This window comes from Patagioenas fasciata, chromosome 1 (genome assembly GCF_037038585.1).
Source record: "Patagioenas fasciata isolate bPatFas1 chromosome 1, bPatFas1.hap1, whole genome shotgun sequence".
NCBI lineage: Eukaryota > Metazoa > Chordata > Aves > Columbiformes > Columbidae > Patagioenas > Patagioenas fasciata.
This window is the reverse complement of record NC_092520.1, coordinates 30,095,045-30,119,754: the sequence shown is the minus strand read 5'-3', so window position 1 is coordinate 30,119,754 and position 24,710 is coordinate 30,095,045. Positions and strand designations below refer to the sequence as shown.

The 24,710-nt window shown below is 42.2% G+C and overlaps 1 protein-coding gene across 3 annotated transcripts in view; it reads left to right on the top strand.

The window, feature by feature from the left end:
- Positions 1-12,568: 12,568 nt before the first annotated feature.
- WDFY2 (WD repeat and FYVE domain containing 2) overlaps positions 12,569-24,710 on the top strand; it is a 69,017-nt gene continuing 56,875 nt past the window's right edge. Inside the window, exons 1-2 of one of the 3 annotated variants that reach the window (XM_071805319.1) lie at positions 12,717-12,841; positions 17,616-17,728. Coding sequence is in view for 2 of the 3 variants with exons in the window: in XM_071805322.1 (XP_071661423.1) it covers positions 12,705-12,841 (137 nt within the window). In the remaining variant the exon portion in view is untranslated. Of the gene's footprint in view, positions 12,842-17,615; positions 17,729-24,710 lie in introns of all 3 variants that reach the window. The other 2 variants (XM_071805322.1, XM_065861914.2) reach the window with 2 other exon arrangements.

Below are 24,710 nucleotides of genomic sequence, written 5' to 3'. Positions count from 1 at the left end.
TTTCTACTTTCATGCACATATTGAACCCCTGAAATAAGGCCAGTTTGATAGAGAAAACTTGAATGATGCCACCATAGGCAAAACTGCCTTGTACCAACTTGCGGAAAAATATTGTTTTGTTTTAGAAATATTTCAAACGGGAAGGACACTTAAAACATGGCTTTGAAAAGCACAAAAGTATAATTCTTACCAAGTTGAGCTTACAAAAACACTTCTCATTGGGAAAATTTTAGAGCTGCCTTGAGACCAGCTTATAATGAACCTTGAATTACAAGTGTAAACTTTCTTCTTAAGAACAGTCTTCAACAAGCACCACTGTTTTGGTCAGTGATGAGTTCTTTTGTTGTTGGAGATGGCTTTCAATTTCATGATGTTGCAATCAGAAAGCCTCGAATATTTTGGGATCGGTTCTAATGTTTTCCTGGTGGTGAGCCATTTTTAAGGCAATATACGGTTTATGGTTATTTTCCAAACAGGGGTTCAAAATAAAAAGCCCAAGAAAGCCCATCCCATAATTCAGGCTGACAATAAGTGTACGCTTCTCCAAGTTTGGCAGAGTGTGTTGTGTACACTGGTTGTGTGATGAATGTAACATTTTCTCTGATATCCTCCTGCCCCTTCCCTCCTTGAAGGTATTTCCATTTTCTCTTATTTCTGTTTTCCTAGGGCCTTGACACTTATATGCATTCATGTTGGCTGGTTTATGTGAGCTGTGAATACACAGCTAACTGTGATTTACATAACCGGGGTCTTGAAGGAAGATGAAACTTAACAATGCAAATGACACAAAAAATCAGGCTTTTAACTATTATATCCATTCCATTTACTTTCAAAGTATTGCAGTGGGGGTTTTGTATTTTATTTTCCTTGATCAATTATTATTTTTCTTCACGTCTGCCATTTCAGGTCCTCTTTATCTTATATTTTCCTTCAGAAAAAGTTACAATATGTTTTTCTTGACATTTCTACTTAGATATTCAGTATGGCTCGTCTCAGCTGGGTGAGGGAAAACAGGCAGAACTACGCATTGCCCTGACAAGTGTTTTCACTCTCTGTCTTTTCGATGATTGGTTGTGCTGTGTGCTTGACTTCTGCAGCAGCTAATAAGTAACTCCTGATTCCAGAGTAATTCCTGATTCCAAAGGTTGACAGATGTCACTTGAGCTCTCATTTCAGAGGTGACAGCCCTTTAACCCAGTTATAGTCCAGTGCCGCATAACTGGACACACTTGTGATCCTCTACCAAACAGCTACTACAGTTTATTTATGGGTAATTGGACAGTGTTCCTTTTTCAAGAGGAATTAGGGTTTGTTGTGCCTTGTTTGGAATGCTCCAGCCTGTTTCTACCACAGCACTAATTTTTCCATTGCTGCATCTGCTCCTTGTTTCCTAATTCCCTTTTCTGTAGTGAAATTTATTACTTGTATGTTAACGTGTTTTATAGTAGTGTTCACTGAGACATTTGGAGTTTTTACTTTCATCTAGTTAATGGGACACTTTTGTCACAACGTCCCTCTAATTAATACGGCAGATTTTGCTATCGTGTCAGTTACTTTGTGGAATATGTAATTGTGACCTTCGTCTAAATCTGTTCCATATCACACTGGTAGCAATCCAGCAAACCACTGCCACTAGCACCAAACTTCCCTGTAATTTTGAAATCGTAGTGAATTCATCCCCAGCTGGCAATAAGAAGGTCTTACACGGCTTTTTCTCTGCTTGAATTCTCTGTTTTCTGGATTGTGAAATTATCCTCTGCATAATTCAAGAACCGTTTCATGATCTATGTTTAGCAGAATTTGTTACCCAACAGATGTCTGGACAGTTAATGACCTCTGTAAGTACAGCCCTGTGATTTCTTGCTACTGATGGTCCAAGAATTTTTAATCTCTTCTGCTACAAGTCAGCACTAGGGCAGCATGTCACCTCTTATTAAAAACCAAAAGCATAAAATGTGTATAAATTTCATTTCAGAATTGTTATGCCTAGTCAGAAGTGGTATTTCTCCCTCATTCTCTTTTGAACCTTTTTGTTAGTGAACGTGTACATACATCAATGTGCATAGTTCCGTATTTTTCCAGAAAAAAAAAAAAAGGGACATGAATAAACCCCCCTGTAATTAATCAAAATGTAATTTCAAAGAAAAAGTATTTCCATAAATATAACTCAGAACTGACACTGCCAGCCTCCAAGATGGGGAAAGGGTAGCTGTCTAGAAAAGGCCATGGTAGGAAACCCTCTTTGACTGTCACTTTTACATGTATGGCAAATGTAGTCTTACAAGAGGATTTGGAGGCACTGGAGCCAGACCATTACTCCAGGCTAGTGATGTGTTCACAGCATGGCATCATACTGCAGCTGCATAGCCATTCCCTCCTTCTTTCTCCCCATTCAGATCAGGCTCGAGCCTATAGGAAAGTTGTCCTAGTTTCTCTTTCGGTTTTGCTTTTTTGGGGGGTTTGTTTGTTTGTTTGGGGTTTTGTTTTGTGGTTGGTTTGTTTGTTTCTCTTATCTCTCTTCAGTTTTAGGCACTTGGGAGAGGAAAAATATCGGGCAGGATTGTATCAAAGAGGAGGTAACAGAGTCCCTAACATCTGGCAGGGGAGAGGGTCAAGGAATTGGATGCTGACTGATACAAGTCCGGTCAGACATCCCTATGGAGGAATTCTGCAAGCCAGATGCTGAAGTCCCTAGAACATAAATTTGCTTGAGAGGATGGCTCATACTTCACTGTGTGCCACTGTGAAGGAGAGAGACCGGGCTGGGGGCACACAAGTGCACCTGTACCAGTTGGGCTTCCAGCAGCTGCCTGGGACCACCACTACATAGTTCCTGAATGCCAAGAAGTTTGCTAGATGTCTTGATGGTACCTGTTTCTAGACTGGAAGGGTCGTTGTGGCTCAGCTGCTCGAGTGGAAGGTACCAAAACCCTGGAGAAAGATTCATCAGCTGGATCTACACTGGTAGGGTTCAGAGGCCAACGCTCTGGCACTGCTACGCAGAGCTCTTACCTTTGAATTGTATTCATGTTACCTGGCAGTTTTGGCACACAACACTTAGCAGCCTCTCAGGTGGTACCTGGACATGGCTTGGAGGACAACATGGAGCAAAGGCCATTTTTTTCCCCAAAGGCAGTTGTATATCATCACTCTTTCTTGAGGGCAGAAGAAAATGTAGTGCTGTGATGTGAGCTGGGACACAATTTTTGGCCTCAGAACTCAAAGAACAATCTCTGGTCTGTTTTAGGAGCTAATAGAGTTGGATCTATAATGGAGCAGGTACCAGAGTTTCTTGCTACAATTTTGGCCTTGGGCTTTCTAGCTTTAGGGAAAGGTTTCTTTTTTAGTTTGGTTTTGCGGAGGGGTTTTTGTTGTTGTTTTTGTGTTGGTTTGGTTTTGTGTTTGGTTTTTTGGTTTGTTTTTTGTTTGTTTGTTTTCTGTGTGTGGTTTGGGGGTTTTTTGGTGGTTTTGTTTGTTTGATTTGGTTTGGTTTGGGTTTTTTTGGTTTTTTTGGTTTTTTGGGTTTTTTTAATGTGTTGAAGTATGTGCATACATGCATACCTACCCATGTGGATTTTCAGGTGGAGAAAACTCTTTCCAACACTCATTCATTACAATTTGAGGGTCTTTACATGTCCTTAATTACTACCTGTCCCTTCTCCGTCTTCTCACTTGAACAGTTTGGGAGGACTAACAAAGCCAGTTCTTACAGTGTTTCTTGTTGTGGTTCAGAGAAAAATAACTATTGCCCTAGTTCCTTCCTACTATTTGGAACTGATCTAACACACCAGAGAAGTTCTTTTGACTTCAAGAGCAACGCTTTGCCTCATATGGAGCCTTTTGAGCACTTTAATTCTTGACACTGATACCTGATTTAGAACCTCTGTCTGAAAATTTTCCTGTGCTCATATTAAGCATACAATATAGAGGCAATTCTGGGACCAATTAGCCTGAGCATCAGGGGCTAATCAAAACTACTGGGAATGTCAGACTTTTTTTTAAGTCAGTACCAGGTGAGTTGACTAAGGAGTTTTCTTTGTTTTCCTATTTGGAGTTTCCTCATCTACTTTCAGAGGTAGAAGATGTACATTCACCAGTTTCTCAGTCTTCACAGAGGTATTTCTACTACCTTGCCAGGTGATATTTTTACACAAGGAGGTCACCAAGTTACAGATGAGGACATGACTGAGTAACTGGTTTTCCCCTGCAAACACATGTGGCCTCTTGTCTCTAGAGCATTTACTGTTTTACAGATAAAGAGTATTTCTTCCAGTTTTCTGGATTTTCTTATTTGGTGGCTGTCCTGGAATGGGCCAGTGCTTCCACACATACTCTTGTGCCAAAGGATGTCTCCCCAAAGCAGCTAAACCTGACTTAAATACGGTTCTCTCTTCAAAATCAAAGGGCATTCTGTAGATTCTGACTATAGACATATGGGCCTACTACTGTGCAAGATGTTCAAAGCAATCAGACATTCTGGCTGTAATCTATCTAGAATAAAAATTATGCTTATCAGGAATGGCCATGAGGTAATTGGGGAATCAAATGCTCCACAACACCATCTGCGATAGTGCACATCTGAATGTGGTATCGCTGTGATGTATAGATGTGCTCACAGGCTGAGGAACCCCTTCCTGCAGTGATGGCCAGAAATGCTGACTTACCTGCTAAAGTGAAGGTGACTCATAGCATTTGGACAGAATAAGATATTAAAAAGTTGGATTAGACATTCTGGGATTCTTTTTTAGCTCCTCAGACAGCTCTATGGTACTGAGTCATAAATCCCTTTATACACTGAAACTTCTGCAATTTTGCTCTCAAGTTGCTTCTTGGGACATCTTTGAAGGAATTGTTTTCCACAGAAAGTATGACTTGAGCCTCCGTGCTTCAGGAACCACAAGCTTTTTAAGCGATTTGTCGTCACAGGTGTGCTGGTTTGGCTGAAAATGAGGTAATTTTCTTCATGCGGTTAGAAACCTTTATTTTTCATTGCTAGCATGGATATTGCTTGGACTTATTTTGAGAACAAGAAGATAACACCCCAGGACACAGTTAATGTTTTTAATTGTTGTTGTCTGCCAAGGACATTCTGAGCACTCTGCCCACAGGTGTGAGGCAGCGCAGAATGGGGGCATAGATGGGGCAGAGCTTGACTGACACCCAGAATGATCGATAAGAATATCCCATGCCCTTAGTGTCATGCTTCATATCTAAGGAGAGTCGGGATCTTCCAGTTGTGTTCGAGTTGGTTTGTAGCAGACAGAGACCTGTTCAGGGGAGTTCTGCTTGGGAGTTTCTTTAGTTCGGCCTTTTGCCATCCTGCCGTTTTCTCTCTTCTCTTTCTGGGACTGGCTGTTCGGGGCCAGCTGCCACTTCCTGGGACTGACTGCTTGGTGTGGACGGAGTTCATAAGGAATTGCATTGAGTATCTTTTATTTTATACTCTATTTCCATTTTATATATAGTAGTAGTATATTAGTGTTATTTTGTTATTTTATTGAACTGTGTCTATCTCAATCTATGAGTTCCTCCCTTCCTTTTTGATTCTCTCCCGTATTCGGGGGCGGGGTGGGAGTGAGCAAGTAGCTATCGTGGTTATATTGCTAGCTTGGGTTAAACCACATGAATAGGTTTGAGTCGACAAAAATTGGCAGCTTTAGTGAGGGACTACCTATTTTTTTTAAGACTCTAAACTTATTTTGTACAATATGAAGCTTTCCATGTAATTGCAGTAAAGGGTAGTCTACAAAATGGCTTGACTTAAAGAAAACTGCCCAGCTCCAAAAACTTTCAATTGAAAAATGCATATTAAAATGATGCAACAGCTGTGTTAGCAGTACCACTGCTAGGATCTTTTTGGCCACAAGTTGTATAAAACTTTTTTTTTTAATAGTCCTTCATTCCTATGTCTAAGGTACTTTCAACATTTGCAAGCAAAAAAAAAAAGTGTTTAATAGTAGTTTTATTGTTTTGTTTTCTCTTGATATGCTCAGATCATAGAGTCAGCAGAAAGGTTTGGGTTGGAAGTGGCCTTTAAAGATCGTCTAGTTCCAACCCTCTGCCATGGACAGGGACACCTTCCACCAGGCCAGGTTGCTCAAAGCCCCATCCAGCCTGGCCTTGAACACTCCCAGGGATCGGGCATCCACAACTTCTCTTGGAAACCTGTGCCAGTGTCTCACCACACTCCTCATAAAAAATATTCTTATGTTCAATCTACACCTACCCCCTTTCAATTTAAAACCATTGCCACTTGTCCTGTGACTATAGTCCTCAGTAAAAAGTCTCTCTCTGTCTTTCTTATAAGCCCATTTTAAGTACTGAAAGGCCACAATAAGGTCTCCCCAGAGCCGCCTTTACTCTGGGCCAAACAACCCTAACTCTCTCAGCCTGTCCTCACAGCAGAGCTGTTCCAGCCCTCTGATCATTTTCATGTCCCTCCTCTGGCCCCTCTCCAACAGGTCCATGTCTTTCATGTACTGAGGCTCCAGAGCTGGACACAGGACTCCAGGTGGGGTCTCACCAGAGTGGAGCAGAGGGGCAGAATCTGCTCCTGTGACCTGCTGGCCACGCTCCTTTTGATGCGGCCCAGGATAGAGTTGGCTCTCTAGGCTGCAGGCACACATTGCTGGCTCACATCCAATCTTTTATTGACCAGTACCCCCAAGTCCTTCTTACAGGGCTGCTCTCCATCCCTTCATCCCCCAGCCTCTATTGATACTGGGGGTTGCCCCGACCCAGATGCAGGACCTTGCACTTGACCTTGTTGAACCTTATGAGGTTTCAGATTGTTGAAAGCATTTTGTCAATCTAGCAACATCCACTGCTAGGTCCATGTGTAGTAAAGGTGAGAAAAAAAAAATCTAAAAGACAAATGTTATTGTAGGAAGATGTTCCTTGATATTCCCTGAACATGTTTGTAATTGTACACTTCAGATGAAAGAAAATGAAATACTTCAAAGTAGTTTGTGCATTATGTAAGAGAAATTTATTTACCTTTCAAGCAGGTTATGTAGGTGATTTTAATGCATTTTCCAAATAGGAAATGTATTTATTGACAATACTCCGTGATTCTTCAATATTGCAGAGGGAAGGAAAACTTACAGGGGGAAGAAAAAAGAAAAAAAAAAAGGAGTTCTGAGGTCCCGAGGCCTAGAAAAATAAAAGAATAATGAGCTTAGAAGAATTAGTGGTCAGAAAGCTCCACCAAAAAGACAGTGAATTAAATTACAGATTTTTTTAACAGCAAGTTGGGAGCCCAAAATGTGAGTATCACTATAGCAGGATCAGTGAGGACAAAGGAAACAGCAGTAAGACTGCATACAATGCCAGAACTGCTTATGGGGCAAAATGTATGAGCCAGGAGTTCTCATTTTCAGCCCACACACTGACACAGCATCACTTTTTTTGTTCTCACATGTTCACAGTCAGTTACAAAGCCAACAGCACTTGCATGGCAGCTGAAAATGAGTGTATTTCTTCTCGATAAGGTGCTATACAGTGATACTGCCATCCATATTTTTTAAAGCTAATCTTTTTCTCCATAACTTTGACCTACAGCAGATTCGAGTTGTGTTTCTGATAGGTCCTCATTTTCTGCATACCTGCATAAAACAAAACTAATGAAATCTAGGAGAAAACTGTCATAATGAGCCTGTAGGGGTTATTAATAGAAATGTGATAGGCAGTACTACTCATTGTGTGACTGATAAATGCCTGGAGCAAAGTAAGGAGCAATGTCTAAATTTGAGGGTGCATTTTTATGACAAGTTTTGTATTTTTAAGCAAGATGGACAAGCAAATTTTCCACAGAACATTTTGGTGCTCTGTTAAGTTTGCCCTTCTCTATAAAGAGCTCATCTATATTTGTTTCCCACATGCTTCCAAGAATGATGTAGCATCTGAAATTAAAAATATTTTTCACTAACTATCTTATGAAGGCTATCACTGCTGACAAAACAGGAGAAGGAGAGAATTTTAAGCACACATTTTTGCAGTCACACACAAGTGCAAGTTTTAAAGAAATTGTAAATCCTATATACTGTCAAGCTGGAAAACATTTAGTTTACAAACAGGCAGAAAAGAAAAGCATGGGAGAGAATAAAACACTGCCATATTCAATGGCTATTGAGAGGCTGCTCTGCTTGTTGCCAAGTGGTTTTACCTTTTTTATGTGGTTATCTTTCGTGTACATAAGTTCTCTGGCTTTGCATGGGTGATTGAGGAAAAGGCCTCAGAAGCTGAAATCTGGCTCGCTGTCAACAGAGCAGTTTTAAATTTAAGCACTGAATCAGTCTAAGTGCAGTTTTGCTCCCACACTAGTTCCCCTCTTTGCAGAATGAGAGCAACTGGCGTCAGATTACTTAATGGCTCAAAGGAGCATGTGTTGAACAGTTCGTGCCTAAGATTTCATTGCCATAAACCAGTTTTTCATTATTAAAGGCCTCTTCTTGTGATTATTAATATTACTCTTATTATTGTTGAGCACTTTATGAAAGGGCTGTTTTTCTTAGTATCCGCAGAGGCCAACCTGTTTATTAAACTGTCCTACCCAGGGGCCCCAGTGCTTGTCTGTTTCAGCTGAAAGGTCTGTGAGATGCCACTATGTTGCCAGATCATGTAATGATCATAATTTTGCAGAAAAGTTATAATTACACCAAAACAGAATATATCACCGTGCTTTTTGGCCAGGATGTTTTTCCTTCTTGTAAGAAAAAAACTTCACAGACAGGAGCATCTAAACCCAGGGCTGGCAGAAAAGCTGGAGACCCTCCAGCTCCCTCCTCACCTGTGGGTCGGAATTCTCTTCTGCTTGTCTGAACTGCCACACAAGACATGATTACCTACTTTTTAAACAAATTTAGTTCATAAAACTCAGAAGAATCTCACTCACCCTGATAAACCTAAATAAATAAATAAAACAACCCCAAACTAACCAATTAACAAACAGAAGATGGAGCCAGAGAGCAGCTTTTAAAGCAAATTGCTAGAGAAGGTGGGGAATTCACTTTGCCCCAACTCCCACGCTTCATTCATACCAGACTGCAGATGTGGAACTGGAGGAAGTCCCCTGAGCCTCTGGTGCGGTACGAGGGCACAGAAGGTGGCGGCTCCACTGTGTGCGAACACATCGGTTCCAACCAGCACTGCTCCTTCCCAGAGGTCAGGATCCTGTCGTCATCCTGCTCGGGAACACAGCAGTGCTATTGCTCATAGGCTGGCAACCTAATTCTGTTCCATCCAAATCCAAGGAGTGAAAGTCAACCTGCATCAAGAAAATAAAGGCCAAAACTAACAGAGGGAAGGATGTCTTGTTTACTCTGCTGTCATGCCAAAATGCAGGGTGAGAAAATGACGCTAAGCAACAGAGATGAGGTAATATTAATCCAATATAAAGTAAGCCTGTTTTTCACCCTGTGTTACTGAAGGATATGCTCTTCCAGGAAAGTTCAAATAATCCAAGCATACCACACTAGTAACCACACTTTCTACCCATTCGTATTTTTTTTAATAAGAAAAAGACCTTTAAATGAAGTAGTCATATAAATTTCCTTCCATGTAATGGTTATGATTACCTGCAAAAATTATGTACCAGAGCAAGCAGCATGTAATTCTTAACCCCACTTTTTTTTTTTTTAATGTAGAAAAAGAACTGAATTAGCTTTCCTTTCATGGCTTCGAATTCAGTTACTAAGTCAGCTTGCATTCAGTGCTAGCAATATTTTTAATCCATGAAATTTGACCTGAAAGCTAAGACAGAAAATGAAAAAAAAAATGCTAAGAAGTATTTGTAACATTTATTTTCTTGATTTTTTTTTCTGTTATATGGGGAAACACTTTTCTACCCTAATTTTGCTTCTGTAGGTACTCATTTAATTTAATGTCTAAAGGGATTCTAACTTGAAGTATTTTTGTCCATTAGTTTTTGTCATTATGGGAAAACTTCTTTTAAAGTTTTATATTGAATTGTGTGACAAGAGTAGATCTTGAAGAACACTCAGGTCTTGATGCTAATTTCAATGTCTTTTCCACCATTGCAACAATATTCTTTTAGCCTGTTGGATGCAATGCAGGAGGAAGCTCCATGTTCCTGCCTACCTTTGAAATCTTTCAATTTCTTCTCTGCTTCCCCTCCTCCTCTCCCCAGTTTTCCATGCATTACTTTTCCTCCCCTCTGTCATATCAAAACTGCTTTTGTGCACACCATATTCCCCTTTCTAGTAAGGCAGAGTAGAGCATTGACCTCAAGTCTGGACACCTGGTAAAGCGATGTACTACACCTCAGGACATCTTTCTATTATTCAAGAGCCTTCCTGGTCTTGCAGAGGAAATCACCATTACCGATAAGCTTTAAAACCTGCCCTTACGATTTTTATCTTGACTGGCTGCTGGAGCCTCTCTTGCATTGTAGTTGCTTTTGTTTGTTTGTTTCCCAAAGGGTAACTTATTTCCTAAAATCAAAACTTTATATAAAGCATATATTTTATTTCAGCATATTATTTTTTGGATTTGGTCCAAAATGCATGCTCCCCTTTCAGTGTTTTCTTCCAAACAGTGTCTTAAGCTTTGAAGGAATAGTGTTGGACCTGAAACTGTTTAAAGATATAGGAGAGACAAGGTTAATAAGGAAATGTAGCATGTCTTGATCGGCAATTGAAGAAAATTCAGCTAATTTGGGGGATATGTAGGACATACTTCCAGCCCTGTGAACCACACCTTTGCCTATCAAGACAGCAATTTTATCCATTACCTGCTTCCTTAAGGAAGCCTGTTTGGCAAAAGCAGGGTCTCCCAAGAGCTGGCAGTCTGTTCTCTCCAGCACATTCTCAGCCTGTTTATCTGTCAGTGATGCACAGCACCCAGTCTTGAATGCGAACTGCAAACGCAGCAGACCTTGCCAGATTTCACTTTTAAAGGACATTTTTACATACATGTCCATTCTGAAAACTATCAAGTATATCAGCATCCTGAAAGAATATCTCACGTCATCAAGTAGCGAGATAAGCATTTCTATCTGTAGGTCTAGCCTAAGACCACGGGATCATCCGTAGCAGTAAGAGGATTGGTCTTTGTCTCTTTATAAGTAGTTCCCTTCTAGGAATTGTGAGAAAGAGATGTTAACTAGTGCAATCACATGTCCTCTGGGAAAGAGTTTGAGACTGCAGATTCTTTTCCTATAAGCCATTATACAGCCTTCGGGCGTTGCTGACCAGACCTTTCCATCCACAGTACACTTCTGAACCTCCAAAGTTTAGTCAAGTGAAGCTTGTATGTCTTGCTGTGGTCCTGCAGATACTGCTTGTTTGTTTAGCATAACACATATTACTAAACATTATGAAAGTTTAGTTTCTGCCCCAAATAATTTCCTATATCTTTCTTCTGTTGCCTCTACTATACTACATAGGCAACATAAGTGCCAAGCGGGCCATCAGGATTTGTTCTGTTGCTGTGTGTTACCCCCAGAGAAAAAGTGAACTCTTGATCTTTGAGTTTTTTGTACCTGAACTCTTCCAAAGTTTCCTCAGTTTTCTGCTGATGGGCAGGAGCTCTGATTTTTTTCACAGAGAACTGCTGTGGATAAAATTAAAGTTACAGCTGAAATAATGCTTTCCTGTCAGCTGACAGCTTCTCCAACGTAGGACAACAGCTCAGACATTGAGCATGGTTTTCCAGAATCTTTTGAGAGAGATTATGAAAGTTTGGCACACGCCTCCAGAGGAAGTGCTTTTTCACTGGCTTTAGCACAGAGCTTTGGGCAAGTTATCTGGTCTCCTTGGACCTCAGTGAATCTGCCAGGAAAAGCAAGTGAAAAGTAGCATCTTGTTGGATGTGAGCTGCTGGAAGCCTGTTGCATTTTCCTTAGGAATAAACTCTCTGTCAGTGGATTTCTACCGCCGGGCCGCAAACCCGCTGCCAAGCCCTGCCTGCCGCAAGGCTTCTGCTCGCCGCTACCTCTGCCCGGGCTGCCCTCGCCTTTTATTCCACCAATTTTCAACCCTGAATACTGAAAGTCACGTAGAAATTGTTCGATTACATAAACGTTGTGTGATGCAGAAAATAATGCATGAAGTTTAACACGAGGTCCTACTGCTTAATGCAGCAACAGAAATCCTGTTTTAACATCACCTGCTGACCTTCAGCCCCAAGGTAAACCCAGATAGGAAAAAGTAATGTAAACAGAGGGAAGCGATCGCCCCGTTTAATCTTTACCCCTGCCCCTTTATTTCGCAGACGGGTTCACGGCGATGTCACCACGACACGGACAGCACAACAGTGCACCCGTGCCAACAGAGGAGCACCGGGCACCCCTCAGAGCCGGGATGCGTTTATCCGGCTGCCCCCTGAGGCGTGCCCTCGCTCGGCCCGGACAGCCCGCGCCCCTGGGAGGGCGGCCATGGGAGGAGATGCGTGTTTAAACCACTGTCCGCCCAAAGGTTTCCCTCCGCAAAGACGCGGCGCAGCACCCCAACGTTTCGAGATGGCGACGGACGGCCGCCATTTTCCCCTCCTCAGCCCACCCCGCCCCGCCCCGCCCGGCCCGGCACAGCCCGGCTCGGGGGCGGTGCCGCCGCCGCCGCGTTGGTTTCTGCGCCCCAGGGAGCCGGCGGCGGAGCCGGCTCCGGCAAGTCCCTCCTCCGCCTCGGTAGTGCGGGCCGCCTCCTCCTCTGGCCGCAGCGGCGATACCCGCCAGCCCCGCGGCGTCCATGGCGGCGGAGCCTCAGCCCAAGGCGCTGACACGCAAGCCTCTCCTGCTCAACAAAGTGGAGGGCTCGCAGGATGTGGTGAACATGGCAGCGATAGTGCCCAAGGAGGACGGGGTCATCAGCGTCTCCGAGGACAGGTACCGGGGAGGGGGCGTCCACACGTCCTGCGGGGCCGTGGCCTGTCGCGTCCCCCATCACTTACCGGTGATGGTTGTGGACCAGGGTCCTGGTCCATCACTGCCGCCATCACCAACTAGTACTGGTGGGACGTGACAGGTCCTGCGATGGTGGTTTATCTCCATCACTGGCGAGTGATGCTGGTGACACACTGTCACTGATGTGACTGTGGACTCCACCAGCGGTGTCCGGGCAAGCGCCGGGGTCGCGGTGGTCCAGCATGGAGACACGGCTGTAGGCAGCCATACCTGGTCCTACTGGGGAAGGAGTGTGGGGCAGGGGATCTCCAGCTTGGTGTCCATCTCCTCCTCCACCGCCGTGTTGGTCAGGGCAATGAGTGGGCTGCAGTGCTGCGGAAACTTGCAGGACTTGAGTGACTTTTCTTAATGTGGGTAAAATGAGGTTTGAGATCGCCTTTATCACCAGGATTGCTGGGGAGGCTGAGGAGATTTTTGACCTTGCCTACAGATCGCGGTGGCATTGGCTAAAACAGTAGTTTTGGTTCCGGTTTCCCCTCTCCAAACGTTTCTTGGTAATTGTTTAAAAATACCGTGTATCGGTGATAAGATCTTGGAGTTAAATCCCGTGTTGTAAAGCTGCCAGAGAGGAGAATGTTTTCAGGCCATTTAGTGGTTTAGTGCGGGGTCTGAGGCTGCCCAGAGGCAGCTTTGGCTCTTCTGAAAGAGCTCAAACTTAATTCAGCCCTGCAGCTGGAGCTTCAAAACTCCATCCTGAAGGTGTGTGGTGGAGAATATTAACTCTATCCCAGCTGAAACCAGGACAAGGTGCCCGCCTTTAAATTAAGAGCACATTTTGCTTTTGCCATACCTAAATAATTATTTCAAGCACGGTTTCTTTGCAACTCTGGTGCATAGTGTGTAACTTGTGTCCATAGCTTGAAAGACAAATGTTGACCAGTGTGTGATGATGTTTTGATTCTCAAGGGTTTTTTTGGTGGACTGGTTTTCTTGGATGCCTGTTATCTTGTTGAGTATTTGCTTATATGTCTCTGCTAGCTTTTGTAAAACTGAGAGTATTTCTTTCATCTTGTCTTTGTTCTCACTGTGAGTTAGTTTTCAGCTAGTTGTCAAATATGTGCAAATTTAAGGTCATTTAATTTCCTTTAAGCTGTGCTCTCCAAGTGAACTCTCATGCCTCATAGCAAAGAGGAACTTAGCTACTTAAAACAAGTACACTGTAAAAGAGACTTCAAGCAGAGTTTTACATCACCATGATTTTGTTTTGTTATTTATTCTGAAGCTAAATAAAGCTTGAATGTATTTTGGCCTGTTGTAAGTTGTTAGGCTTACTCAGCCAATTCTTTGTATCTGCAAGAAAGTATTCCTGAAATTCATTTGCTATTGTATATGTGTCCCTCAATCTCTGCCTCTCCTCTGACGTTAGAAAAAATAAGTAGCTTCTGCTGTTTTAACAGGTACGAGTTGTTGATGCTCCAAGTCAATATTTTAATGTAGAGCAAGGGATTGATTAGAGATCTTTGTTTCACTAATAACTGAGGTGTCAGCTTCAAGAAACAAGTGGTGAAGTGGAAACCAGGGTTTCCCACTAAGAAATTTGTTAGTTCATGAGCACCACTCTCTCCATTCCCATCCCAGAGCAACCTCCTGCTGTCAGTCAGTTAGATCCTACTTGCTGATGAAACTGAGTGAAGAAATCTGCTGTTAGGTGTACTGGTAGATGTCTAAGGCTTTGCTGGTGATGTGGATAGTAAAATACTGTAGTAATGTCTGGAGGTTCCCAGGTTGTTTTCTGTTTAAAGGCATCCACCAGGTAATTTGCCTGCTTGTGGGGCTGGTTTATGGCGTCTTTGAGATGCTATAAGCTACCTTCATGCCTTTTGTTTCTTTAGGCAGGAAGATGTTCATGGATGGGTTTTTCTTTCATTTTCCATCTACATTAGCATTTTTATTGTAATTATAAGATCCAGAGTTTAAACTTACTTGGAAGGAATAGCAGGTTAGGAGTCAAACTTGGAGGTTTCAGGATATGTGGCATGGAAGAATAATTCAAACTTTCAGTACCTGTGGCTTATGATGAGGTTTGTGCAGATCCTTATGGTACCTTTTCCTGTTTAGACCTGCCTTCTGGTGTTGACATAGTTGTTTAATAGCCTTGGAATGTGGAGGACTTTTAGAGATCCCTGGAAACTGCAAAGGACAGTTATGGTGATGTTATCTCTCTCCTGTTAGTCAAATAAAAGAGTTTTGGTTGCATTTACCAGCCTGTGATATGCATTGCTCCTATAAGAGAAATGCTCTGTAACTTTTGCAGAGAACTTCAGCTGGAAGAACTTGGTGTCTCTAACATTTGCTGCAGGCTGGGGAGGACACTTTTCTGAAGAAGAAGAGGAGGGAGTTCTCCATCAGTTCCTTGGCTAATGGCTGAACATATTCTCAAATTTGCTGGTAGTCTTAACTAAGTAGCTACCACATTAAAGGTTTGCTTTAGCACATGTTATGGCTCTATACCCATAAACCCTTCAAAGCAGGAGCTTGGTCTCTAGACTTTGTATGGCATCAGTGGTTTTATCTGGTTTTAAAAGACATGGGAATTGTTTCAACTATAGCTTGGAGACATAGTCTTGCATTATATAGCCCCAAATTGTTTTATTTGTAGCACATACACATATTTTAAGAAATGAAATGAAAGCTAAGTAATAATAGAGAATGCAGTTATTCATCATAAAGAATGGCATAAAGAGGGAAAGAAGGAATCTCAGGGGAAGTTTACATATTTAACTAGATTATCTAAACTTTACATAACCTGCAAAGTTGGGGTTTCTTTTCTGTGTGTATGACATACATATTTCACTTCTGAATCCTAGTCAGTCATGTTAATTGAATGATGTCCATTGTCTCCTAATCTTAGTTAATTTGGCTGATTCCTTACTAGGGCAAAACAGGCTGAGCCTATATCTCCTTATAGTACAGCTGATGTGCATTGGGAGGGAGAAGATGTATTTTTACTTTGTGTTTTTCTTCCAAGGAAAAGGGGTGCACCTGTCTGGGCCAGGTGAGAGTTAAAGGAGTGGTTGCATTTGTTATCCAAGAATGTATAAGTGTGATGCAGGATGGCTGCAAGAAATAAATTGTTAGCTTTCATCCGTGCTCTTTCACCTGCCAGTAAATGGGTGGAATTAACAGATGCATATATCCAAATGTGTAGAGCAGAGGTGTCAAACGCATTTTCATTGGAGGTCACATCAGCCTTGTGGTTGCCTTCAAAGGGCCGAACGTAATTTTAGGACCGTATAAATGTAACCACTCCTACATTTATATGGTCCTAAAATTACGTTCGGCCCTTTGAAGGCAACCACAAGGCTGATGTGACTCCCAGTGAAAATGAGTTTGACACCCCTGGTGTAGAGTCTTTAGTGATCCATAGCATTGAATGCTGTAGGTGCTGCACGTGAAGCTAAAGTGGGATTTTTCTAATGTGCACAGCTGGCCCTAAGTTCTCCAAGCTTTCTGTGTGTTAAAAGCATGTGCTACCAATTCAAAATTGCTGAGCCTCCTTGTCTTTTGTTGTCTTCAGAGGGAATGTGGGTGTTGGGCATGTCTGAAAAGTAGGTCACTGGCATGTCAAGTTCAGACATATCTCACTCTGTGCTCCAGAGAAGATTTAGTGTCATTAATCTTACCTGAGCATGGGGTTAGGGTGGGAGATGTGCACTGACTCACCCAGCTTTCAGTGCAAGCAGTTCTGCTTGGCGCTGACACCTTTCTGTGTTTCTCAAGAGCCTGCGAGTGCTGTGAGTGCTAATTCAGCTGGGTGTCCGATGTGCTGGTCGTGTGTCACCGTGCAAGACTGGCAGAAGGGGGCTAGGTGTCATCACGGTAAACCCACACTTTGCCACTAGCTGTCTTTTTTTCCACTAGCTATATTATAGGTGAGGAAATCTTAGACGTGTGCTGGTATAGCTAGCTTTCCTGGTATTTATGAGCTCTGCTCTGTGCCCTCTTTTGAGTGGGAGTTCTGTGCACACTTCCATGCTACAGACCTTGGAAATGTAGGTGTTGCACTCAAGAACTGTTCTCCTTAAAGTAATCATGGGACGTAAAAGCTTTTATAGTCAACTGAAAATTGTCAAAATCCTTTGTTTTTTTTAAAAATAGGCATTCTAGACTCTTAGAAGGAGAAAAAAATGAGGAGAAAAATATTTTTGCCGTGGGATTTATTTTATTTTTAAATAAGCAAACAGAGACCTTTGTCTTCTCCACTACCTCATATCATCTTAAGCTCCTTTTGAACTGCGATGTCTCAGCTTCTTTGTGTGGATCACCGTATAAACAGTGAGCCCGGACTGTTTTTTCATGTACGTTCATATTAGTGTCTTCATCTCACGTAAGGAAAACTGTGCAGAGCTTGTGTTGCTACGTTTGGTTGACAGTTTGATGCTTTTAACTGCAGCTGTATACTTAAGTTTTTAAATGCAGATGTGCACTTAAGCTGTTGTCCAAGGCTTGTCTTTTGGATATGGTAACTAGCAGATTTTTAGGGGGTACAAAAAATGAATGACTGTGTTGTGTTGATTAAATCTCAACTTCTCTAAACTAATGGTAAACTGAGAATGGGAATGTGCATATGTGACAAGAAATGTGGGGATTGTCTTTGGCATCCTGCTGTCGTGCTTTCTAGCATGGAGAATTGTGACCTTCCCACCCTTAAACATATCAAAAGCAACCTCTTGCTCCCTGTGGTTTTCTTGTCCAGATCCAGGGTATAAAGCATAAAGAGTTCACACCTGTGAAGTGCCTCTAATGGAAAAGCTGGACTGTTCACTTGGTGCTGCATCCAGGCGAGACACGAGGACCTGCAGACCCTTGGTAAATTCTGGGTTTCCTTTCTCCTGTGGTTGAATGGTAGTGAGCAATTGCTTTGCAGAGCTGTAGTTGCAATACAGGTTTGTAATTCTCGTCTAAATACAGGATTATGTCACTGACAGTCTCTCTGCTTTGTGTGTGGCTGTTGATTCACAGCACAAGTGCAGGTGGTGTGAGAACTGATTTTTATGCTGGCTGTTTGTGTATGTTCATTGCTCCAAGCCTGTAGGTTTCACACCCAGGTTATTGCAGCATGAGCAGCAGTTCAAACAGTGCAGAAGGTGTGGATGCTCTTCATGGGTGTTAAAAGGCTTGTCCCTGCCTGGAGGTTCTTTAAATTTTTATGAAAACATCAGTCACAATAAAATTGTTGAGAGAAAATGAAGAAACTCAGTGCAAAAGTTTGTAGGAGACCTATTACCATAGATGCAGTTTGTTTGCTCTGCATTTTTCTAAACTAATTGGATGTGTTGCAACTTGATGACTGCATTTGGAACAAAGCTGAGGGTGGGGGTTAGTGCTGGCTGTTGGAGTGGAAGAAGTGGATGCTGGGAAGAGGTTTAAGAGAAGACAGGAGGTCCAAAAGCTCTTGGAATCAGAAACTGTTGCAGATGTTGAAAAGTAACTGTTCCTGATTTGACAAACATGTATCCTGTTGAGATGCCAAAATCCTGGGACTAGCACAGAAAATGTTGTGCCAAGTACTTGTTGGGGATGATAAACTCTGTGTAGTAATTTGTGGGATATGGGATGACCTTGCAATGTATTTGTTTAACCTCCCTAGGTGCCACCAGGAGATGACTTGTTGAAGTTTGTCAAACCTTGTATATCCCTTGCCTTATGATGTTCTCCCTCTCCATGGACTTAGCGTCCATTAAAGATTTAAAGAACAAGCATTTAGACTTGTCTTTCCAATTTGAGCTATCCTGCAACTGCTAGTTCATGTAGGTCAATGCACAAATTGGTGCAACTCCTGCAGTTGCATAAAGTTCATGTCTTAACTGCAAGATGGCAGCTGCAAAAATGAAATAAGACAATGTGGCTTATGCATTGTACAGACCTAGTTTTAGCAGTGCGGTTAGGCATCAAAATAGAGTGGAACATGAGGTGTTTGAAAACTTAGAGATGCAGTGGTTTTTACTTCCCTCTTTGATTCAGAGATTATCCTTTATATAAAAGGTGTAAATGCATGTATTGTATCTTACAAACTTCACTTGGAAGAGCTACTTAATACACCTTCCTTTGCCTTATGGTAGCCTCATTTTCCACCAGTTGCTGAACAATGCTCTTGAGTTGCAGCAAGTTTCAGGATGGTGCATCCGCCTCCCATATTACCCAGTTCTCATTTTACTCCTTGTCTTCCCTAACCCCATCTTAATTTCACTGGTATACATTTACAGCGAGCCTGCATCTCTCATCAGTGCATCTTGCATCTGTTGGGCTTGGTGACCTTCCCCTGCAGTGTCTCCAGTTCTGCAGCTGAACAGCGCTCCTTACTGAGAGGGAACTGCACAATGCCACCTCTGTGCGTGCCCTGCAGCCCCTGCAAGAAAAACAAATGCTGCTTATAGAGGATATGTGGTACAGAACCGGCATATAACTATAAATGTACTGTTGCAGGAACCTTGTTGGTTTTTCTTCTAAAGCTAGGGATGGCTAGAGGAAGCAGTGATGTTCCAGTGTTAAACAGCAGTAATATCTTAAAATAAAAGAATTGCAACAGTTTTGAAGTGACCAGGCTAGTTCAGTAAGGCTGGCCTTTCATTGAGGGTCATTTAGTGGACGGAAGGTCTCAAATGACATGCGAAGCTGTAGCACAATAGAAATATTTCAGTAGCTCATTTGACCTACCTTATAGGATTTTGGTTATTGTTTTTTTTCTTTCCCTCTCTCCAGCTGCACCAGTTCTTGCATGGTATCTGCAGACAGTATTCTGTGCACAGGTTTGGCAGCAACACCTTTCAGCTATGTGATAATATGTACAAGAGAACTGCTGAAAAGTGGAGCAAGTTTTGTAAAATGTTGTTTGTAACAGTCTCTTAAGAGAAGCCAGGATATGCTTGACAGCCCAGAGAACAAATGGGAGAGAAAGATGGGAGGGTGTAATGCAGGCGTGTGCCGCTCCTGTGCTTGAGAGCTCTAAAAGCTTTGTAAATAATGCACAATGCCCTAAGGAGAGCAACTGGTTTTTGCACAAGCATTGTCTGTACATCACTGTGTTCTGTGCCCTGTAACCTCTCAGACATTGTTGGAAGACCATTCACTTAAAAGCACCCCAGAAACCATGTTTAATTACCTTACCCATGGTACTTCTGTCACACACCTGTCAAATACAAGTGGTTTTATATAAAACTCTGCCAGTATCTGCATGTATTTGTCCAGAGATTTGATTAGAATTGCAGTAGTCCCTAGCGTAGTCTTTTGCAAAGAGAGGAGCAAGGGAAACCACATCTGTTTCCCTTCTGCTTATGGTGTGAGGGAGTGAGGGATGCAGCTGTGGTGCCACAGGATGGGTTGGGACATCATGGGAGGGGACAGGACCAGCAAACTTGGGGGACCGAGAATAGCCACACACAGCAGGACACATCCTGTTCAGCAGAGCCTTGTCCTCGTGTTGTTTTAGGAAAGAGAAAACAAAATTTACTTCTTTATGCTGTTGTGAGGTGAAGCATGAAATGCAGTAACTGGGAAAACTGTAAAACAGACATCCACTCAGGAATAGCAGGTATGGCAGCAAACAGTTTGGGCGAGTGGCTGGAGCAAGCCTAGAGAATGATGAAAAGGACAATTTTGTGAAAGGAGAAGGCAGGTTTACCAGGCAGCTCTACTGGGAGGGAGCTTTACATATCATGAAACCATATGTATGTCCAGGGTTCTTCATATGTCACATTCTGTCTGCCTGATGGCTTGCAACTGTGCATAAATAATAGTCAAAATGGATATTTGGCTCTTAGAAAGCAGGTAAAAAAATTTGCATATTAGACTATCCTAAAATTTTTGATAGACAAAATATAGCCTTCATCCTCATAATAGGAAGAACAGTTGTGAAGGCTGGGTTAAAAAAAAAAAAAAATTAAAAAAAAAAATGGTGTTTTAATTTTTTTCTTAGGCTCCAGGAAATAGTGTTGTGTAACTAACCTTGGCCAGACTTTGAACATATGGGCTTTGCTTGTCATACCATGTGTATTCACCACTTAAATTAAGTTTTTTCAGGGAACTCTTAAGGTTTTGAGCACTGAATCGAAGGCAGTGCCAAAGCACAGTTCTGGGTAGAAAAGCACTGCTGTTCTGCTGCCAAGTTTACAGAGAAGTTTGATCTAAAGTTGTCTTTTATCCTCCAAATCCCGTACTGTTCCCTCTTACTGCAAGATAAAAGATCAATGTTCTTAGCAGTTTCTTGAAACAACAATAGTTATTGATCAGCCCCAGAAGGCAATGCTCTTGACCTTTACGAGTTTGTAATAGTGATTTCCTTAGGAATTGAGTCCTGCAGCGAGAAATCTGAGAAAAGACTGTCCTAATGTGAATTGGCCTGTTTTGCCACCAGGTTGAATTATCTGGATTAGAATTATCTGGATTCAGGTGACAGAGCAAATACAGTGCCCTGTCTTGAAGGGATATGGAGAGAAAATCCTAACCTGTGTTTAGAACATGACAGGTAATGAGATTTTACCCCCTCCAGCAGTGAGTGTAAATTTGATAAATATACCTTCGATTTTGAATTCACTTCTAATAGCACATAAAGGCTTAATTGTATTCTTAAGCAGGTGGTGCATCTGCCTTATGGAGTACTTTAGGGTCTTAAGGTAAACAGCTTTTTAAAAAAACAAAACAACAATTACAACCAAAAAAAACACATTCTAGTAAGGTCTGATCATGAGTTTGTCCTAAAGCTTTTAATTTAGCTTAAAAGGTAATAGGGTATAGTGAAAACCTAATTACATCCATGCAAGCTAATGTATGCCAGAAGGTGGGAGATAAAGAAGGTTTTGGTGTTTGTTCAGAGCAGTGGTATGTGTCCTCTTGGTACACTGGTTTCAGGATTTAGATGTATAGCTACTAGCAGCCTCTGACTTCCACGCTATTTAGTTTATCCGTGGCTTGAAATAAAAAAAAAATAAATATATAGGCAGTGACTGAAAGTGGATATCCAGTAGGTTTATTGTGATACAAGCTAAGATGAAGCAGGAGAGTACTGAAAATTAGTCTGTTCTATTGCTTTCCTTCTTGATGTTTAGCCTTCCTGAAGCAATACAGCAAAGTTTTATCTTGTAGACTTCTCTTCTGATTTGGATGCTTCTCTGAGAACATACACACTGAGGTTTCTTCCCTTGAAGGTGTTAGCTGAATATAGTGTTGAACTCAATATTCTTTAAGGCATTTGCCTATACATTTGTTTCTGGAACAGTTTATTACATGAACTGTTTATTACATAAAGATTGCCTTTTCATGTAAAACAGTTATGTGTGTTAAGAGACAAGTCCTCACTAAGTATTTTGCCCTCTTTATTTATGTCGGAAACTTCAGGACTCTTGGTGCTGTGAGACTGGAAATGACGACTTAACGTTTTATTTGTAACTAGTTTGCATCCATTTTCCTTATGTGCTGTATTATCCTCACTTCAAATATTTTTCTCTTGATCCTTAGTGTTATTAGGCTGTATGTTCTCACTCCCCTACTCCATCCCTATTTCTCTGTTTGATACAAGGAAATTCTGTCCCTCCTCTCAGCTGTATTTTGCTGGAGCAGATATGGGCTATGAAGTTAACCAACAAGTGGTTCAAATCAACATGGTGAAGGCCTCATGTTTTACAGCAGCCTGCATGCGGCGCAGGATGAAAGTAAAATTTCTGAGGAGATCCTTTCTGCTTTCATGGTAAAGACATAGTCTGTGGTCCAGCCTGGCTTTTACTGCATGCAGGGCTGGCTAAAGACAGCTGCAGCATTTTAATGGCAGGGAAGAGATACCACTACATGCTGTCTTGACTGGACTTACGATTCATGCCTTTACTTCACTGGCCATTTCATCAGCTTCACCAGCAATATGCTGTTGTCAAAGGCCAATTGCACTTCCACAGTTCCTGGAAGTCCAGTAGGGAAGTTCATGCCTGTGTGTTTTCCAATGTCAGGCACACAGCCCTTGTGCCTGCTCCTGTCCTGTTGGTCCCATTGCTTCAGCCTCCTGTGGCACAGGAGTCCTTGATCAGGCAGTGGCCTTGGTGTGTAGCCTGCTTTCTGCTGGCCAGGAGCTTGAGGGGAGGTGGGCCTTTGCTGGAGAGTCCTGCAATTGGCTTCCAGAGCTCAAGGATTGCTCTCAATATGCTGTGGTAATGGTTTTCTTCATCAGTACCTGCTTCTGCCTGCGGTGAAAGCTACAGATCATACTAGAGCAGTGTGGTAGGTGCTGACAGAGGGCAGAGAGGACTAAAGCTGGTTTAACATTAATTGTGCTGTAGGGTGTGGGTGAGAAGATAATGTATTTGTCAAGTCAAAATTGACACCTTTGGCTTTATCGTACCCTAGGCCTGGACTAAAGTTATTTAATGACTGGAATTAAAAAGTTGATACTTTCTGTGACAGTGAAATGCTGCATTTTGTTCTGTTCCACTGAGCCCTATTTTGTGTCCCATTCAGTCAGAATAACTGTAATTAAACTCCAGAAGTGCATATTGCATCTATCAGAGCCTTTCCTGGACTGGTGTATGTGCTGCCTTAGTAGCTGAGGCTTTTAGCACTGTCTGATGAGCGAAAGCCTGTCTGATATTACCTTATGTTCTCTAGCTTGTGTTGCATCTGAAGTCAGGACTAACAGGAGTTTCTGAGGGTACACTAGCTGCCATTGTCAGCTAAGAGTGGACATACACTGGATTTCTTCAGGTGGGGAAAAGCAGGGGAATTCGTTAGCTTAAACATATCAACTCCAATTGGCAGTAGACCACTGTACTTGGCACGGTGTCTTACATAGCAGGGGTTAGTTACATAACATATAGGCACTAATCGAAGAAGAGCGCAGTCTCTTCCCGTCAGGAAATGAATCAGACTTAATAAACAAATCTCTTCTCAGTAACTTCTACAATGGCCAGTAAATGAGTGGGAATAGAGAAATCCATCATCATGTTTTCAAAATATGAACTAGTTCATGATCCTACTAGACTTCAGCAGGGACATCAGTTCAGCATGGTACAAGCACTTACTGAACCTTCACATACACGCTCTGATTCCTCCTGTTGCTAGATTTGTTTGTAGCTAAAAAGCAAAAGCACATAGACTTTAGAGAGTTTGCTGTGGTGTTTGGAGTCCCATGGCAGCCTGAGCTGCAAAGCATCAGCAAATGAGGAGATCTGTTGAGTGTGGTGGGCTGTTACAGAGACAGCCCCACTGCAGACAGGGTTTTTGCAGGCTGCAACAGCTGCAAACTTTGGTCTAGGGGACATTTGGGACCCCTGTTTTTTGGCACCTCATCTTTCCCTTTGTACGATCTTCATGGTAGCTTGTAAGGTGGTGGAGCTTGTGATCAGCGGGAAAGTAGGAAATCCCACAGTAGCTTGTACCACTAATTCAGTTCCAGAGTGTTGGGTTTAGAGTGGAAGATTAAAAGCAAAGGTAGGTTTTTGGGTTTTTTTTTGTGAACAAGAAATGCTGTAAATGCTGGTGGTCATGGACCTTAGGTTTCCAGCAGTTAACTTTTCCACAGATACTGTGGCTAAGTCGTATTAGATACCAGAGAAAGTAGTAGGGAAAGGGGAGTTATGAATGTACTGCTTGTTTTAAAAAAACATACATGCTGTAGTGCCTAAATGCATGAACTTTATCTGAATTCTGAAAGCTCCTTTGTGTTTTAGAATACTTTTACTCCTCCCTTACCTCCTCACAGTAGGTTCTTTCATAGATAAGAGATAAGCTTGGTGAGGATTTCCTTAGTAAGTTTTCATTAACAGGAAGCCAAGCCAAGAAGTCTCCAAGCCAAACTAGTTTCATCCACAGA